Genomic DNA, 21,421 nt, shown 5'->3' on the forward strand with positions numbered 1-21,421 from the left:
CACACTTTGACATACTATTTTGTCACTTCCTTTATTCATTCAAGTGTGTACAAATTTATCTTGTTTTGATTTATATTGTCTTTCAACAATTTCTACTAAATAAGGATCCATTTTTAAAAGGCATAAAATAAAAATTTATCTCAACAGAAGTTACAATAATAGTTTTAGTTAACTTACCGCTTCTCGATTATGTAACTGCAAAGCTCGGGTAGTTAGGCTATTGATTATATTCAAAATAAGATAGCTAAAAGAACTACAACGTTAACGGGGTTTTACGTTTCATATGGTCAATGGACATCTATATATGAAAAAACCGCGGAGTGCTACCATTTAAAGGGGTGCGTTTTTGAGAAATGGGTAAATTAGTCCCTGGGCACAGGTTACATTATGGTGAGTTCTAAGCACTTTTGGTATAAACATACCTACATAAAAATTGTTCCTGGTTAAATTTCCTATCTAAATATTACTTTTTAAAGTCAATGATACTTTTTTTTACAAAAATATATTCAAGAGAAAAAGCACAAAGAAACCCAAAAGAAAGAAATTTTGTTTTTTGTCCCATAACTTTTGTCCACGAGGATATAGGTATAGACATTACTTTACAGAAAAAAAAGACACACATATTTCTTCTTTAAAATGTTGTTTTGTAGAGGTAATTAGGATTTATAGTTTTCGAAATATGATTTTTCAAAATTCGCCACGAACAGCAATTTTGGGCAATTTTCCTTGTTATTTCGCAAATATTGTTCTGTACCTTTTTTTTACGTAACTTTAGGTATATGCAATGGTACACGTAATAGGAATAGAAATCAATTACCTTTAAAATGGTATACTGTATAACGTTGTACAACTTTTTTTAAAGAGATTATGGTTTATCAAGTTTTTATACTTTTAACGATTTCTTGTAATGTAATATAAAAATAAAATAATATTATTATATAATAATATATATTATATAATATTATATTATATATAGTATATATAATATAATATTATAATATATATTATATAATACCTAATATAAAAATATATTATTTTTTACATTTTTTATGATTATTTTTGAAATTTTTCATTATAACTTTTTTTTCTTGTACATGAATATACTATATATTGCTTAATAAAGATTGCGTACTTTCTGTTCTTTAAAATGGTGTATCATCTATATTTAAATAATCGAAACCGAGTGATTCTTTGATATTTTTTACCTGTATTATTTAAAATTATTTCTTTTACAAAAATTATTTAAACATTATTCTTAGAAAACATCACTTTAGTTAAAATTATTTAAACGTTGACATTTAAAAATTTTTCAAAATCAAAGTCCATCTCTTCGTTAGCAGTAGCTTCAATATCTTCTTCTGACACCTCAGTTATCTTAGAGTTCCGACAATTAGTACCCATGCACATGCACACTTTGCAGAATATTGAACAACTAATTCCTATCTTTACATCCTTTGTACATCCTTTGGTACATTTACATGCTATTTTTTCAAGGAAAGCTTATGGTGCAGGAGCTTTGACAGTAAATATTGGAATTAATCCATATTTTTAAGTTTGCCCGGCCGAGTCAAGTGGATCCACAGTATTACCTATAAAAAATAAGATTCAATCATAACACACAATTACATAAAAAAGTTATAATGAGAAATTTAAAAAATAATCCTAAAATCAAAAATCGTTGCAAGTACTTATAGACCAGTAAGGATCTGTGAAAAAACGTCTATTTTTGGATGTGAAAGGTGGCATTCGAATTTTTGCAGATAAAGTTGGGTGACACCTTCAGTAATATTAATTGACCTATGCTCCTTCTTAAATATGCCCGGAACATTAATAAAAAAAATTAAAATATTTAAAAATTTCGAAAAACGTCGATTTTTTTCTGCTTTCTTTGCTTATAATTTTAAAACGATTCGTTTTGGAACAAAGTCGTAAAGAAATAAAATAAAGATAATTGAATTTTGTATGATATACGACTGGTCAAAAATGTCTTAACGTATTACCTTTTCTGCAATATAGCAATAAATACAAAATAAGGGGGCAAAATACGCCTGTTGTTATTCAATGTTTTTAACCACTTTGGTGGAACTTAGAACCTCAGTAATTCACTTGGAACATTCTTTGTAACACACTTAAACCGTGAACCAAATTTCATTAAAATCGACTTAACAGATTTTGCATAATAAATTTGCAGTCTAAATGTTTTTAAAAAAGTTCAAATTTTTTAAAATCTTTCTGAACAAAAAGTAGACCATTTAGAAGTTGTATAATTTTTTTACATATAAAGAAGTGCTATACCTATCTAATACACTTTACAGAATTAAAATCGGATTATTTAAGGGGCCTCAGCAATGTTTTAAACTTATAAACAATTTTTTGGCTTATAAACAAATAGCTTTGTTTAATAATAAAAAATTAATTTTTAGCAATGCAAATAATTAAAACCGGTATGATTTGACTTAAACTTTCAAATGCTGTCAGCAGCATTGCTATTTTATTTTTTAATCAAAAATTATTCGCGTTCAAAAATTGCAATTTTTCGAATTTTTAAAAGTTCCACTGCATTTATCTCGAAAACTATGCATCCTACTGAAAACTTGTAAGAACATTTTTTGCTTAGAATTACCCAAGAAATACAAAAAATGTTTTATTTTGCGAAAAATCAATGTTATGTAATTCCTCAAGTTCTTTGTTTATAACAATCTTATCGACATCCGGATCAACTGTTACCCAAAAAAATCGTGTTCTACGGGTCAAAAAATACGTAAAAATCTTGGGTGAGTCCATCTAAATAAAGGAGCCCATAGCACCCCCTCCTGGCCACAGGACTAATTTGTTTATAAGCCAAAAAATTGTTTATAACTTTAAAACATTGCTGAGGCTGCTTAAACAATCCGATTTCAATTCTGTAAAATGAATTAGATAGGTGGAGTACTTCTTTATATGTAAAAAAATTTACAAATCTTTGTATTTTCTAGTTTTTGTTGTGCAATATTTTAAAAAATTTTAATTTTTTAAAAAAAGTTTAGATTGCAAAATTATTATTCAAAATCTAGTAAGTCAATTTTAATAAAATTTGGTGTACGGTTTTAGCACATTACAAAAATTTTTTAAGCGAATTAGGAAGGTTCCCAGTGTAACTTAAGTGATGGAAAATCATTGAATAATGACAGGCTTGGTTTGCCCCCTTATTTTATATTTATTGCTATTTTGCAGCAAGGGTGATAAATTAAGACATTTTTAACTAATCGCATCTGATAGAAAATTTAATTATCTTTGTTTTATTTCTATACGACTTTGTTCCAAAATGAATCGTTTTAAAGTTATAAGCAAAAAAATTAGAAAAAAAAAACGAAATTTTTTGAAATTTTTAAATATTTTATTTTTTTATTAATGTTCCGGGCATATTTGAGAAGGAGCATAAATCAATTATTATTAACGAAGTTATCACCTAACTTTATCCGCAAAAATTCGAATGCCGCCTCTCACATCCACCTAAAAACAGATCCTTACTGGTCTAGATACTAGATATGCTTTTTCAAAATGTAATAATACATTTTGAAAAAGCATATCTTATCCAAAAATAATGCTAGAATTTTTTATAATACACAATTTTAAAGTAAACAGAATAAGCTTTATTTTTTATTATACATATAATATAACCTACATGTAGAAAAAAAATTTAAAATGGGTAATTTAAAAAATAATCGTAAAAAATCTAAAAACTCGTTAAAAGTATAAAATCTTGAAAAAGATAACCTCTTTAAAAGAAGTCGTACAACATTATAGAGTAGAACATTTTAAAGGTAATTGATTTTTACTCCTCTTACATGTATCATTGCAAATGCCTAAAGTTGCGTGGAAAAAAGTTACAGAACAATATTTGCGAAATAATGAAATTGCCCAAAATTGCTGTGAGTGGAAAATTATGAAAAGTCATATTTCGAAAACTGTAAATCCTAATGACCTCTACCAAATACCATTTTAAAGAGAAAATATTTAAGTTTTTTTTCTGTAAAGCCATGCCTATACCTATATCCCCGTGGACAAAAGTTATGGGACAAAAAACAAAATTTCTTTCTTTTGGGTCTCTTTATGCTTTTTCTTTTGAATATATTTTAGTAAAAAAAAGTATATTTGACTTCAAAAAGTTATATTTAGATAGGAAATTTAACCAGGAACAATTTTTATGTAGACGTGTTTGTACCAAAAGTGCATAGAACTCACCCTAATGTAACCTGTGCCCAGGGACTAATTCACCCATTTCTCAAAAACGCACCCATTTAAATGCACTCCGCGGTTTTTTCATATATAGAGATTCATTGACCATATGAAATAATAAAACCCCGTTAACGTTGTAGTTCCTTTCTATAGTACATAATCAATAGCCTAAGTGTCTCCTAAACTGCACAGTACTGCACAAACTCTCAGAGATTTAGAATAAAAATTCGGCCTGGCTCAGATGCTACTACATTGTAATTGATGCAGTTACTCAAGCACCCTAACGTCAGAACTGACTGGCCTATTTGCAAATTATAAAAATATGATTGGTTTGTCTCACAGACACGTATCCATATCGCGAAGGGTTAATATAAATGCGGTTAAAAAAAATATGCTATTTATTATCATTTAAAAGTCTTACCGAATTCGCAAGTATCCATATCAACTGCTGGCAAAGTCCTCATATACTCCCTACACTGTCCATTACCAAGTTTTCCATAGCATTCTCCGTGTTTCTTAGCATTATCGCTGCAGCAATCTTGGCTCTTCATGTTCCCAGTGCTAGCAAGATCGTGAAGAAGCAATTCGGTCCAAGCTCCCAAAAGGGCAGTAACAGATTCATGCTTGGTAGCAGGATTGCTCTGAAGCGTTGAAGCGACATCTATTGGACTGGGAAGTGAGTGAGAGGTGACTGACTGTTTTGGCTGCGATTTATCTGAAAATAAAAAAAGTTATGAAACATTTTATCTTCCGACAGAAACCGACAACTCAAGGCATAATAGATAAGATCATAGTTATCGAGATAACTAAGTGTTGGCAAGAGAAGAATACTTTAACATGCCAGTAAAATTCTCTTGTTATTATTCCAACTCTAAATAATGTGGGACAACATGACATGACAAATTTTAAAGGGCGCCGATATAGAAATAAAATATTTTTTCATTCATTATTTTTTTAGATTTTGTAAATTAAAATTGATCATTTTTAATGAGACATTGATTGAATAATTCTGCGGCTTGGTTCTAAAAGGGCCAATGTCAAATCTTCTTCTTCTTCTTTTTTGTTTTTGGTTTCGCTGCAAGGCGATTACCAGCACGATTTATAAGCGATCTTGACGTAGTCTGGCTCTAAGCCATACCAAAATCGCTGACTATGTTCTTGTAAGGAAGCTTTTGATGAGGTGTGATGATTATAATTAAATGAGATTAATTGGGTCAGGTTCAGTATGATTAAAAATTAAAACATAAATTAAATGACAAATAGCAACATAATATAACACGGATACATATAAACAGTTGAGCCTTGCAATTTGTAAGCTTATTTTGTTAATTGCTAGAAAACGCATTGCAGTTTATAAGCTTATTTGGTTAATTGCAAGAAAACGCATAATTACATTGACTGATTCTTCCGTTAAAGAACTTAAAATATTGTATATAGAGAGCGGTGTTTTGAAGTTCATGGAAATAAATTTTGTGTATATATCAAAATTAGGAATCACATTAATCGGGCATTCAAAAAAGATGTGGTTTAGATCCTCGAGACGACCACATTCACAAAAAGGATTATCTTTTATATTCATTTTATACAGATGTTGTTTTGTTAAACAATGGCCTGTGCGCATTCTAATGATGGTGGTAGTGTGTCTTCTATTTCTATATGGAAAATTTGAATACCAAGGTTTTGTAGGAAAGAAGTCTTGAATTGTTTTGTATTGCGAAGTCTTCTTCTGGACTAAAGATTTCCATTTTTCTTGGTACTCTTTTGTAATTTTTCCTCTGATGATTGATAGGGCATCCTGGGAATTCAGTTGTACTTCCATGGGTACATTCAGGTCTCTTCCTATTTTTGCCAGTATGTCAGCCTGGGTGTTACCAAATATATTGGAGTGTCCAGGTATCCAGGAAAGGAGAATTTTGGTACCATTCTCATTGGCTGAAGATATAAGTTTCTTTGTTTTTAGGGCCCTTATATCTGCTGAAGCAGATATGTTACATGTTTTAATATTGGTTATTGCATTGAGCGAATCAGAAAATATTATAGCTTTCTTTAGATGTTTTGTAGTTGCGACTTCCACCGCTTGATGTATTGCTATACTCTCTGCTTTGCTTATGCTTAGAGCTCCAGAAAGTCTTGAGGAGAAATTATAATCAATACTCGGGATGCATATCCCAAAACCTACCCTTTCTTTGTTTTTTGAGGCATCAGTATATATAAAGGTATGGTCTTTCCCATATTGTTCAGTAGTCATAAGGAATTTTTCTTTAATCATCGGGTCATATTTTTTGATATTACAATTTAGAATTGGAAGTGGATTCATTAGTGTATCATAGTCTAATTCATAGCATGGAAAATTTGGGCTTTTGTATATTTTTTTAAAATATGGAAAAAAATATTCTAATGCCGAAACCAAGTATGGTACATTATGCCTTGTATAAAAATTAGGTTTGTTTATAAGTCTTTTACGTATTTCAATTAGGAGTAATGGTAGGGGAGCAAAGTATGCTAAATGTGCAGTCACTCGAGCGTTATGGGGACCTATTGGGTTGTGAAGAGTAGGTCCTAAAACCAAAAAAAGTTAAGTAAAGTTTTCCATTTTAGCGGGCGCTTGCCATTTTTTAATTTAATTTTCCATTTCCAACAATCGTTTTTTCCGATTATAACGCCATCTATCCATAATTTGAAAAAAAGTTTCGAATAAAAGTTACTTATTTTTACGTAAGGAATCCAAATCTGCAAATAAAAAATGGGGCTCCTATTTAAGATTTTAAAGTAACCCCCCGCCCCACCTCCGTGGGGGGTCGTGTTTGGTACCATTCGATAGATTTTTCAAAAATATTGAATAAGTGTATTTTACAGTTTTTCGATCTGATGTTCATTTCGCAAAATATCGCGGGATTCGTATTTCAAATAATAAATTTACCCCCCACCCCTCACCCTGGGAAGTCGTGTTTGGTATCATTCGATAGATTTTTAAAAAATATTGAGTACATATCTTTTAGTTTTTCGATCTGTCATTCATTTCGCGAAATATTCGCTTTTTTCTTGTGAAATTTTGGGACTCGCCCATTTCCTTAGGCCCGGCTCAAATCATCAGATTTTTGAAATATACACTCTTTTGCATGTACTTAACTTACCTTATCTTAATCTGACAATTTCGAGTTTTTTTAAGCATAGATTTTTTTTTTCGGGCCCCCCTTAACGAACTCCCCTGTGTTAAGAGCCAATATATGGTAGAGGTACATCTGTCAGGTACCAGGATTCTCCCCATATGATAAGCTGACGCGCTCGAGTAACTGCAAAAATCCCCGCTTGGGCTCCCCTACCATAATATTATGGGATGATTCTCAATAATGATGATTTTACTTAAAAATTTAGAGGCTAACAATAATCTTCTATGTTCTAGGTCCATTTGGGCAGACTCTGCCAAGATTGCCAAATTTGGTGTAGACTTCATGCACCCCAAACATATCTTAAGTCCCTCAAAAAATACTGCATTGAGTTTGTTGTTGCATTTTTGTGATATTGGGTTGAATAGGAAGGAACCATAATCGAGGTGAGATCTGATCAAGGCATTAAAAACCATTAGGAGTGTTCGTGGGTCAGCTCCCCACCAGACTCTACATATTGCACGTAGGATGTTAATATTTTTCTTTGCCTTGAGTATAATATTGTCAACATGTAAGTCCCATGATAGATGCTTATGAAAAATTATGCCTAGAAATTTCACTTCATTTTTTAGAGGAATGGCTGTGTTGTTGATTTTGATTTCTGTTAGATTATCTCTTCGCCTACCCTTTGTGAACCATACAGCTTCACATTTGTCTTTGGATAAGGACAAGTCATGTTCTGCAAGCCAGTGTAATGTGTTTTCCAATTCTTTGTTTATTTTACTTACCATGCTTTGGATATCATATCCCTTAATATACAAAACCAAGTCGTCTGCATATCCACATATTTTAACTTCATTATTGCTAATACAAAACAATTCTGCTATATAAATATTAAACAAAATGGTACTTAAGGGAGAACCTTGAGGTAGCCCCTTAGTTGCCATGAAAGGTCCCAAAAAGTCACCATCATTAGATCTTGAATATAAAAGTCTGTTCTGTAAAATTTTGAACACAATATTATTTATTGCAGATGGAATATTTCGAAGTTTTAGTTTGCTATAAAGTTTGTATATATTGACATTATCATATGCTGCTTTGATATCAAGAAAGATGGCCAAAACCGATTGGGAGGATTCAAAGGCTTCCACAATTGTGGAATGAAGGAGGGTCAAGTTGTCAGCAGTGCCTCTTCCTTTTCTAAAACCTGTCTGATGGTTGGTGAATGAACAGTTATGTTCTAAGGACCAATCTAGGCGATTCTTGATTAATATTTCTAATGTTTTAAGCACACATGAGGATAAAACTATTGGTCTGAAACTACTGGCCAAGAGTGGATTTTTGTGTGGCTTTAAGATATTTATAACATTATGGTTTTTCCAATCTTCAGGCAGGTTGTCACCATTTAGACAATTATTGTAGATATTCAACAGAAAATGTTTAGCTTGTAGTGGTAGATGTTTTATCATAAGGTAAGGAATGTCGTCCATACCTGGTGCCGAATTTTTTTTATTATTTACAGCATTGTTAAGTTCCCAGATTGTAAAAGGGGAAACTTGCTCGTTTATATCGTCAAGCTCAAAATTTGGATCAATAAAGACTGCAGACATGTTCTGTAGAATTTCTGTTTTAATGTTATCTGCGGGGTTATGAAATGTCTGGCCGTAATTTTTGTTATTTGAGAATTTTTTAACTTTGTTCCAGACATAGGTAGTGTTAGATTCCTTATTTAATGATTCACAGAAGTTTATGAAGTTATTTCTTTTTTTAATTCTGAGGTTTCGTTTAGTTTGGGCAATTATACGTTTAGCGTTTATATAGTTCTCTAAGGAAACAGATTGTTTAAAGTTTTGAATTGCCTGTTTGCGGCTTTTAATCCAAAGTGAACATTCTTCATCCCACCACGGATTTGAAGGTTTACCCTGTGTTCTACAGTTTTTATAGGGAATTGAGTTATCTGCTACTTGATTAACTACCTCCAAAAACTCATTGTAATTAGAGTTTACCGGTAAATCAAGCATTCCTGTTATCATCCCAGTGTGGAATGTATACCAGTCTGCTCTTTTAATATTTCTCATTTTGTATGTTTGTGTATAGATGCTATCATTTTTGTTAAACTCACAGTTGTTTATTATGACAAAGGTGGGGAAATGGTTGCTATTTCCACAATCTTGTATGACACCCCAAGTAGAACATAGAGCCATATTATTACTTGCTATGGCTAGATCTACAGCGCTAAGATTATTATTAGGAGGTTGAAACAATGTTGCTGACCCATCATTTAGGATAATTAATTCTTTATCAAAAATAAAATCATAAATATTTTTTCCTCCCTTATTGGTAGGACATTTATCCCATAGGGGATGGTGAGAGTTCAGATCACCTAGTATAATTAAGTTTTCTGTAGGTATGTTTTCTATTGTTGAGCTCAAGAAAGGAAGAGTTATGGCATTATTTGTATTGGAGTAAATGTTTATTATGTATAAGTTACCAATTTTTGTTGTTATGTATTGAATTTGGTCTGAGTTGTACTTCTGAATTGTAGAAAAAATAATAGATTTCTTGATACAAGTAGCTACTCCACCATATCCGTCATCTCTGTCCTGTCTGACAACATTATAATACTTCAAAGAAAAATTAAAATCTTGTTTAAGCCAAGTTTCATTAATAGCAATTATGTCAGGGTCTTCTTTGAAAATTAAGTTCGTTATGTTTTCCCTGTTTGATTTAATACTTCTAATATTCCACTGAATAATTTTTAATTTCTTTTTTGAATTCATGATTATGTGATTTGATATGTTTAATTAATTAAAATCAGAATCAGATTTATCCTCTTGGTCCATATAGGACTCTACGTTTAATCGGGAAAATAAATGGTTTTTAAGTAAATTTAAGTTTTCTGATGATGTATTACTAATAAAATTTAGGCATGAGTTTAAAAAGTCATTTGAAGAAAAGGTATCAATATTTTGAAAGTTTTGCGATGCACTGGATTGCCAGGCTTGATTGGAGTTTTGTGATAAATTAGCCGAGGTTCTTGATTTGAAAGGTTCTGAACGAGAAAATGAGCTAGTGGGGGAAGAGGTTGGCCTTTCTGGTCTTAATTGCTGTGTATATGTACTCTTTTCATTTGGTTGCTTATCTTGACGTTTTTGCACGACTCTCCGTTTGTTGTCGGAGTTCAGAACCACCTGTTGAAAGGAACGTTTTACTGTAGATGATCTAAAATTGTTTGTTCTTCGTTGCGATGGTTCTATGGTGTTAGAATTATTTGTACTGGTACTTGGAGTATTTTCTAATGGCCTGCTATTATTTTTAAAATTTGGAAAATCTCTCGGGTTATAAATAAATTTATTATTTGAGATGTATGATTTTGGAATGGCTTCACTTGCCTCAAAAAATGTCAAATTTTCATACGCCATCAGTTCTTTAATATTCTTTTGCCTTGTATATTCTGGGCAGCTCTTGTCAATAGATTTGTGAGAGTCCTTGCAATAAAAACATTTTGTCATGCATACGTCTTCATGTTTGTTTTCCCCGCAATTAAAACATCTTTCTTTCCCTTTACAGTTTGTTTTTGTGTGGCCAAATCTAAGACAGTTATAGCATTGTGTCACTGGGGCAATATATGTGTCCACTAGTCTTGGTATGCCATAAAAAAACACAGTTTTAGGCATAAGAACGCCTCGAAATGTAAATAGTGTCGTACCTGTGGGTTCATAAGAAGTTACTCCATCTTTAATTACTCTTCTATTTAATCTTTTTATATGTAAAATTTCAATGTCATTTCCTGTATCGCAACACCGAAGAAGTTCTTTTTCATCAATATCTGTATCAATTTGTCTGACGATACCTTTGCAGGTTACGAAGTTAAAAGGTATATATATCTTGTATCCCTGATTTAGAAGTTGAGTGTTCTTAAGTAGCATGTTAGCCGAGTGAAAATTGGCAAATTCAACTGAAACTCTATTGAGTCCTTTACTATCTATTTTTTTAACGTCATTAAGTTTGAGGTTGAATATATCTCGAGCTATTTTAATTGTATTGAATGTGCCAATTTTTATATTCGGTATATTTGTAGATTCAAGATATACTACAAAAGGTCCATGATCTTTTTCGGAGTATGTATTAACCTTTTTTTCTTCCTGAGAATTATTGTCGGAAGTCTGATTTTGATTTTTTTCGGAATTATTAGTCATTGCAATTTTAGCCAGAGAAGTATCAGGATAGGGGGGGACTGAGCCCCCCTTTTCCTCACTCATTGTAAGAAAAAACCAGTCAATGAAGTATTAATAACTAGAAAGCAAAAAGAAATAAAAAGAGCAAGCAAAATAGCATAAAAGAAAGCCGCTTAAAAAAAAATATATAAGCAAAAATGCTCAACTTACCTATATGCAAACACTTAAGCAACAACACCGGCGGTTGTTAGCTAGGTTAAGACCCTAAACTAGTGGCAAACTTTAACTGCTGCAAAACAGAAACTGTTCACACCTCGAAAGCGTAATGTCTAGTTTAGAAATATTAAATTTTTGGAAAATATTTCTTAAATTTAAAATACGCGGTCTGACGTTTGGTATTTTATTTGACGGATCGATGTCAAATCTTTGTTTTTTTGTACAGCTTTCTTTTGAATTTAATATTGACCAAACAAAATGCAAAAAATTGACACTGGCTCTATTAGCATTCAGCCACATTATGCGACTTGGTGTTAAAATATCAATGGTCAATATTAAATTCAAAAGAAAACTGCACAAAAAAAACAAATATTTGACATTGGCCCTTTTAGAACCAAGCCACAGAATTGTTATAATATTTATAAGAGAATTCATATTACCTCAAAAAATATTAACGGACAAAAACAAAAATTTACTATAAAAACAATGAAACCTACGATTTTTTATGGCTTTCATCACAACATTGTTGCAGACAAATGCTTTTTAATTTTAAGGTCTTTCGTTAAATAATTTGTAAGGAGTAGTTATCACGTATCATAACCATCTACTCAAAACATAGAGGATCAAATTTTTAAACCGAATTATGGAACTGGCGCCTGTCGTACGCCGTAATGGTTAAATAATATTTGTAAACTTTGCATTAAAAGTAACAATACTTGAAGTAGTATAATACACACACATTATACGTGCTTTAAAGTGAAATATAAAAAAGTTTGAATAGGAAGTACGTATTTTTTTCGTGGACGTTTTTCTGATGTTTTAAGATGTGTTATTTGAACTAAATTCGTGGTTCATCCGATAAATTTTTCACTAAATATATTGTATTATATAAAAATGTAGTTATATAAAAATGTATACAATAATTTTATTGTGGTGGGTTGAACTTGTTAGTAAATATGATGTCAATTTACATGTCCAACTAAAGGCTTACAGGTCTACTCAATGAAGTTATATGATGCTGATAGTTTATTACAATCTTGTTCTAAATATCTTGAAACTTATCGTTTCAATGTTTTTGAAAAACTTTGGTAGTCGCGAGAGAGCTAGCTCAATTAAATAGTACCTAGATACTGATACCTATAACATAAAGATTCGAATTTTCCCGGTTATAAGGTATACATCTTTAAATTCTTCTAGAGTCCTTCTACAAACACTCAGTTATTGGCATAATTCGTAGGTTGAAATTTTGAGTAATTGTCGAAAAACCAAAATATTCAAAGTTTAGTTTTTCAGTTTTTCGGCTATACTGAGCCGTATGTATGTCTGATCCTGACAGCTTAGACATCATTTGAAAGCTTAACTCAACGCTATTGATTTGGTGTATTTACTGTTGTCCTGTCTCTTCTTGAACCGAAGATATATACCGGGAAAAAATATGCCGTTTTGTACCTACCAAGTCCTATAGCTGGCTTATGGGTAGTCAAAATTCACAAACTACACCGGTTGTGAATCGGCCCTCACCCCCTCTTCAAACACAGAAAAAAAATTCAGACCGGTTTAACTTTTCCACACACATACATACATACATACATACTTACTACATATCACAAACATGTTCCCTTTTTTAAATAAAAATTGACTCATAATTCTGAGCTCGGTAACTTTTGAACGGTATAACCGATTTTCAAAATTAGACATGCGTTGGAAAGGTAATGATCGCTTCTATTAGAAGCCGCAAAGGTCGGAGTTAAATTTTCGAAGTTTTTGGGAGTTTTGGGGACGAGAACGAAAAACAGACCCTAAATAGGAAGGGCCGTAAAATCCACACCCTTGTACCAAAATGGACGGTTGACATATGAATGGGTGAGTCTTTTCCTGAACTTTAAGACAGGAGTTGGCCCAATTTTCAATTCAGTCATGTTTAGAAAATCGAAAATTTCGTTTATATATAGTGTCGCGTGTAGGGGGTGTAGGTGTGTGCCACTGGCGAGAACTGACGTTCTCTGGTAATAAGGATTATTTATTATTCAACTTCCGAATATTATACAAGTGGAATCTGCAATGGAAACATTGTTACCGGCTATCAAGTAGTTTTAATCAAAAAGAAAACGTTAAAATGCCTCTATTAATGCGATCGTCTACAAAAATCTTCTTCATGTGCCTTGTCCGTTGTGGACGTTGGTTGTCATCATAGCAATTTTAATTTTGTTTGCGGCGTTTCTGAATAACTCGATCGACGTTAGTCCAAACCATTGGCGTAAGTTTTGAAGCCTTGAGTGTCCTCTTCTTCCGGGTCCGCGTTTGATCTCTATTTTACCCTGTATTATCAGTTGAAGTATCTCATAATATGACCGAGGTGTTCAAGTTTCGAGGTGGTGTGAGTCGTCCAAGACATTTTGGGGATACGTCGGTGTATTAAATAGTGTGTTGTTAATGCCTTCTGGTTCTAATTAATTAAAAAGACTAAAGACGTCTTACTATACATTATATTTTATTCGCTGGTAACCAATATCTAAACAATAACATTAATGATTCATAGCGCCTCGCCTTACTACATACTAACTTCTAATAATTATTTGTATATCTATATCCATACTGATTGCTCAGCGTGATTTTATACCTATCTGAACCATAACAAATATAGTTCAAGTTCACTCGTAATAAACATGTGATACAAACTATAAGCTATTGTTTTTATGTATGTTCAATACCCTAAAGGTTAATAACATCATATTTAAATTATGATTTATACAGAGGGTTCATAATATACCACATCGGTACACCCACATTTCGAATGACTCCAGCTTCCTCATTAATGTTTCCATTATTATCCAGGACTCTACGCCATACAGCATGACTGGAACTACATAGCATTTTAGCAGCCGTATTTTTAGTGGGAGAGATATGTCGCAATGGGTGAATATATTTTTCATCTTGTTAAATGTTGCTCTGGCCTTTTCAATTCTAGAGCGTATTTCGGTTGTTTAATCCCATTTCAAGTTGACGACTGTTCCAAGGTATACCTATATACGAGTCAACATGTTGAATTAATTGGTTTTTATTTTCAACTGTATGGCAGGTTTTTGAGTTTTGCTGACCAGCATCCATTTTGTTTCATTTATGTTGAAAATCTACAACCGTGATTTAGTAGTCAATACTGTTAAAGGATAAAGTAGTCAAAATCTTCCGTACTACACTGACGTCATCATGCATTTTGTAAGTTTGCTTTGTCGTTTCTTCACTGGCTATTCTCCGTGATTGGTTTTATTTGAATAAAGTAAATATTTAATATTTGCTGTCATTGACATTTATTAATCAGTCATTGGATCAGTTTAACTTGCTAAATAATGTTCGCAGAACTTGTTCAGTTCAAGGTGGTTAACAGCCTGAACGTCTGTTTCCAACGTCTGAATGTAGATGTAGATGGATTCACATAATGAACAATATTCGGAGATTTATTACGATGCGCGTATTAAATTCGACTAACAAAGTAAGTCAAATTACCCGAAATGCTGTCATAGTCAGAGATCCCAGGCCTATTTTAACCATTTACTACTAACAAGCTAATTTTTCGTGAGTAGCTTCATTTTAACGAGACGACTAACTTTTTTCCTTGCAACAATATCCGTATGTGGTAGATAACAAAGATAGCAGGGATAGTCCAGTCGCGTTAGACGAATAACAGGCATAACCTTGCATGCCGAGCTCCCCCAAATTTTATTTCTCTAATATTTAGGAAGGGTCAATAGTAGTGTAAATTTAAAATCTCGACTGAATTCCGCTGTTGCGTTAGCCGTCATTTTGATTTTAAACGGGAACCGTTTTGGCTCAATACCTCCGCCATTTTCAACTTTTCGTCAAAAAATATGAGAACTAAAATTGTTTAAAATGTGATTTTCTATCATTTCTTTCATTACAATTATTTTTTTCGTGCGGTCGATATTTTCAGAGTTATGGGGGAAAATAATAACTGTCATTATTATGTTTTCAACTTTTCGTCAAAAAATATGAGAACTAAAATTGTTAAAAATGTGATTTTCTATCATTTCTTTCCTTACAATTTTTTCGTGAGGTCGATATTTTCGAGTTATTTTCGAGTTATGGGGGAAAATTTTAACTGTCATTATTATGTTATACAGTATTACCCCAGGCTGTGGGTGAAAAATATGTCGATTTCAGGATATAATTCAGGAATTTTTGAAACGTATCAGGTGTTGTAAAGGACGATGCCAGGAGTAACTTCTACTAAAATGTAACCAAAAATATTGTGCGCTTTTTTTTTAATTGCGATTTTCATTTGTTAAATTTGCAATTTTTAATGATTTTTAATTTTGCAGCTTAGGATATTGATTTTAGAGAAAAACTTTTTAATAGAAAGTTGTAGTAAATTAAAAAACCTACAATTTGAGGTACAGTAAGTTTAACGACGTTCTACACCTTCGGCAAAGAATTAAGGATTTGCATGAAATTTTAGTATGTTATAGTTTACTTCAAAAAACTAAGATTTGATTTTTTAAAAATTGTTTTACCGTGCCGTTTAATTACTATTAAGGGTCAAAGTTAAGTTGTAACATGGGCTCTTATGGGAATTCTTAAAAAGTTAATAACTTTTGACCAAAATTTACAATTTTTAATTATTTGTGCTTAAATTAAAGGTTTTTTTGTAAGGAATAACATATTAAAAAATGAGGATTGTTTACCGTACCATTTATTTTTAATTTATTTATTATAATTAATTCCGTAATTTATTCCGTAATTTCCGTAATTTATTATAATTTATTTTTATAAAGTATTCAATACTGAAACATATGATTTGAGTATTCTGCTATAAATGCATTGTTACCAACTTTCGCTTGCATATAAGTTTCCCCCCTTTCCTCTGAGTGGCATACCCCGCAACGAAGGTGTAGAACGTCGTTAATTTGGTTAATTGGTTATTGCAAAACAGCCTGCGAAAGGTCCAAAATGGCCGTTTTTTACAATTGCATTATTTATTGTACAAATAATTTTCTTTTATTTTTTAAAGCTTTAAAATGAAGATCTTTCAATTCCAAACATAAAAAAAAATTGTAAAGGCAGATTAACAAATTTGTTGCTTAGATATTATAAATTGTTTATCCCAAGAGGTCAAATGTCGAAGGCTATAACTTTTTGAAAAAAAATCGTAGAGAGTTGGTGAAACATCTAATCTCCTTCTAAAGAGTTATATTTTCATATTCTGATGTAAATAAATGCGTAAAACATTTTTAAACCTCTAATTTTTGGGTTTGAAAATAAGGGGGCAAATTTCGTTATAAACATTTAGAGCTGAAGCGGCCCTGTACATCCTATGAGTTTTTAACTTACAGATTATTGTTGCTAAAGATGAAACAAAGATTTATAAAAAAATAAAAAATTTCTACGACCAACTGAAGCCGAGATAATTTTTGAGTTTGAAAATAAGGGGGCATATTTCGTTATAAACATTTAGAGCTGAAGCGGCCCTGTACATCCTATGAGTTTCTAACTTACAGATTATTGTTGCTGAAGACAAAACGAAGATTTATAAAAAAATACAAAATTTCTACAACCAACTGAAGCCGAGATAATTGTTTTTTTTTCTTGAGTCGTAGTGCCTTTCTTTAAAACAATTAAGAAATTATTTTACAGTCATTGACTAAATAAAGACGTATATTATCTTAAAATAAAAATTATTATAAAATATAATTACATTTAATTATTAAAAATTATTTTTAAAATCGGTGCTTTTGCAAGCGGCCGAATTTTGCAAATCGCCCGGCTCGCTTCAAATCCGCGCGCTCGGAAAATTTTTACTTAGCTTCTATTAAATTTTGAGAGAAAACAATATAATAATATTACCATTATAATATACAGTCTTTTACCACTGTATTTGTTTTTCTTGATAAACTTTTATATGTGAAATTTCATTTCTGAAGAAATAATATTACAAAAATTATACATATGAAATATATAACTATATTTTAATTTTTTCATTGTTATATAAATATAATAATAATAATGTTACTTCTTACTATAATATACAATATAAAACTTTTTCTTCTTGTAGTGACTATTCTTTTTGGATTTCACATATAAAAGTTTATCAAGAAAAACAAATACAGTGGTAAATAGACTGTATATTATAATGGTAATATTATTAAATTGTTTTCTGTCAAAATTTAATACAAGTTACGTAAAAATTTTCCGAGCGCGCGGATTTGAAGCGAGCCGGGCGATTTGCAAAATTCGGCCGCTTGCAAAAGCACCGATTTAAAAAATAATTTTTAATAATTAAATGTAATTCTATTTTATAATAATTTTCATTTTAGGATAATATAAGTCTTCCTTTAGTCGATGACTGTAAAATAAATTCTTAATTGTTATAAATAAAGGCACTATGATTTAAGAAAAAAAAAACAATTATCTCGGCTTCAGTTGGTTGTAGAAAATTTTAATTTTTTTATAAATCTTCGTTTCGTCTTTAGCAACAATGATCTGTAAGTTAGAAACTCATAGGATATACAGGGCTGCCTCAGCTCTAAATGTTTATAACGAAATTTGCCCCCTTATTTTCAAACCCAAAAATTATCTCGGTTTCAGTTGGTAGTAGAAATTTTTTATTTTTTTATAAATCTTCGTTTCATCTTCAGCAACAATAATATGTAAGTTAAAAACTCATAGGATGTACAGGGCCGCTTCAGCTCTAAATGTTTATAACGAAATTTGCCCCCTTATTTTGAAATCCAAAAATTAGAGGTTTAAAAATGTTTTACGCATTTATTTACATCAGAAAATGAAAACATAACTCTTTCGAAGGAGATTGGATGTTTCACCAACTTTCTACGATTTTTTTTCAAAAAGTTATAGCCTTCGACATTTGCCCTCCTGGGATAAACAATTTATAATATCTAAGCAACAAATTCGTTAATCTGGCTTTAAATTTTTTTTTATGTTTGGAATCAAAACATCTTCATTGTAAAGCTTTAAAAAAATTAAAAAATTTATTTGTACAATAAATAATGCAATTGTAAAAAACGGCCATTCAACCTTTCGCAGGCTGTTTTGCAATAACCAATTAACCAAATTAAACTTACCGTAACTCAAATTGTAGGTTTTTTAATTTATTACAACTTTCTATTAAAAAGTTTTTCTCTAAAATCAATATCCTCAGCTACACAATTAAAAATCAATAAAAATTGCAAATTTAACAAATGAAAATCGCAATTAAAAAAAAAGCGCACAATATTTTTGGTTACATTTTAGTAGAAGTTATTCCTGGCATCGTCCTTTACAACACCTGATAGGTTTCAAAAATTCCTGAATTATATCACGTTTTTTCACCCACAGCCTGGGGTATATGTAGTGTTAATATACTTGTTGAATCGCACTACAAGAAAAGAGAAAAATTATTGTTTCATTTATCCTGAATTGTAAATTGGCTATTGCATAAAATTATGATATATTTAAAATGAATAAAAATTCTTGTCGTTAAAAAAATGTAATTTACAAATTAACAAATGTTTTAATTTGTATATTTTATTTATATAGGTGCTTTGAATAAAAGTGGGAACCCCCATAAAAGAATACGGAATGTATGATCTTCACGGATGTATTCCAAAGCGACAAAAATTAAGAAAGATCCTGTATGTAAACTAACATATATTTAAATTGTGCAATATCAGATAATTTGTATGTCGCTATTAAAATCATTCAGAAATCTTTAAATTTGACGATTATGTCGTAAAATAATATAAGTTTTAAAAAAATAATATAAACAAGTACATATTGGACGCATAAATGAAAAAACATCAAAAATTTACTGAATACTGCCTTCTATAATATTAATGACGTTGAAGTTTGAAAGGGAGCTGAATATGATTCAGATCATATACTAGTAAAAGCAATAAATAAACCTACAATAGAATTAATAGACATCAATGAGAAGGTTGAACGACAATGAAGTGTGGGGAAAACAACATAACTTTGAACTTTATTGAATACAAAGGAATCAGAAATAGTAAAATACATTCTGATTTCTGAGAACAATCTCAGGACGTCTGACGACCACGCTTGGACGTTTGGACGTCTAAGGTGGGTAAAGAGATGCAATAGACTGATCCAGCTAGAAAAACTCTCCTTGATAAACCTATTAGTCAGAGGAAAAGAGGATAGCCCAGAACAAATTTCCTAGATAACATCGATGATGACGTGAGAATATGGGAATACGTGCCTTGGTTGAAATTCGACTACGTTTATCAAAATGCTACGTCTGATCGACTCTTCTCTATGCGGTTGAGACATGGACCCTTAAAACATCTACTACCAGTCAACAAAATGGAAGCCTTTGAAATGTGGATGTACTGGAGAATCCTCAAAATATCATGTACATCGCATACCTCAAACGAAGAAGTGCTGCATAGAATAGGCAAGGAAAGAAAACTTTTTAACACAGTGAAAGTTAGAAAAATATCATAAATAAGTCAGATACTGAGAAATAATAAGTAGAATATCCTACCAACCTACCAATATACTCAACTTATAGTCAAAAGAATGATCGAGGAAAAGAAAGGACTAGGAAGGAAAATACTATCGAAATGGCTAAATTTTTAACAGTTAATAAGAACAGCTGAAGACATAGCAGAGTTTCCAATTGTAGTAGCCTACGTCCATTGAGGAGAGGGCACTTTAAGAAAATAAAGATGAAGTACTTGGCCAAGGAAGGCGATGAACAGGGTGGAACAAATTATCGATTAGGCCAGGGCGGTTCGTACAGGGTATTCCTTAATTAAATTAAAAACCAAACTTTTAAGTATTTCTAAGAATATATTTAAGAAAAAAATCGAACGGGTGGTATGAGAGCCAATTAAAAATGAATATAAATTAAGAAGAAACTATATTTATGTTTTTCCAGATGCCTATAATTATAGGTTGTTTGGTAAAAGGATACTGGTTTATTTAACCAATGGGTTCTTTGTTTGTCTTTGAAAAACCGTGAGTTGGTATAATTTACAATTTGGAAACGCTATGAAGATTGTTAGTGTAGATTTTCTGCAAACACCTTGAATGAAAGTGGGATCCCCCATTAAAAAATACCTAAGGATTTTATTTATAAGGATATATGTATTTAGAATCAACAATTGCACTTAGAGCTATTAAAGTAATCTCACAAGCACTTATAAAAAATAATAACATATTGACAATTATGTCGTAACATTCAACAAAATATTTATCTATTCATAATGTATATTACAAAAGGTAAATGATATAAGAATAATAAATTATCCATAAGGAAGTAATAAAATTAAGATGGTAGGTAACATAGAATGTGTTGGAAAGGTTAAGCACATAAATCTATAAGACAATGAAGTAATGTTTTTAATTTTTTCAATAATTCTAAACTTGACGAAATACTTTTTTACTGTTTAAAAATTTCAAAAAATCAGTATATCATCATTACTGGCTCAAACTCAACAACCCTCTTTAGGTCTTGGTCTGTTCCGGGATTCTTCTCCATTCTGATCCGTTTGGTGTTTTTTTTTCTCAATTTTTTATTTTGAAATTATTACATCATCTTCTATTTGTTCTTTGTGCCTTAGCTTCGGTCTTCCTCTTGTTCTTTTCCCTACTGGCACTTGTTTGCTTATTTTATTTGGTATTCTATTAATTTGCCTTCTTCCATTCTTTCCATATTTTATTTTATTT

At 31.2% G+C, this 21,421-nt stretch overlaps 1 protein-coding gene across 1 annotated transcript in view; it reads right to left on the reverse strand.

The window, feature by feature from the left end:
* The window catches only part of LOC114328659 (uncharacterized), a 262,330-nt gene that overhangs the window by 60,855 nt on the left and 180,054 nt on the right, over positions 1-21,421 (reverse strand). The window contains exon 3 of the mRNA XM_050659337.1: positions 4,640-4,933. Within this exon, the coding sequence (XP_050515294.1) occupies positions 4,640-4,933 (294 nt within the window). The remainder of the gene's footprint in view (positions 1-4,639; positions 4,934-21,421) is intronic.

Source organism: Diabrotica virgifera, chromosome 8, assembly GCF_917563875.1.
Source record: "Diabrotica virgifera virgifera chromosome 8, PGI_DIABVI_V3a".
Taxonomy (NCBI): domain Eukaryota; kingdom Metazoa; phylum Arthropoda; class Insecta; order Coleoptera; family Chrysomelidae; genus Diabrotica; species Diabrotica virgifera.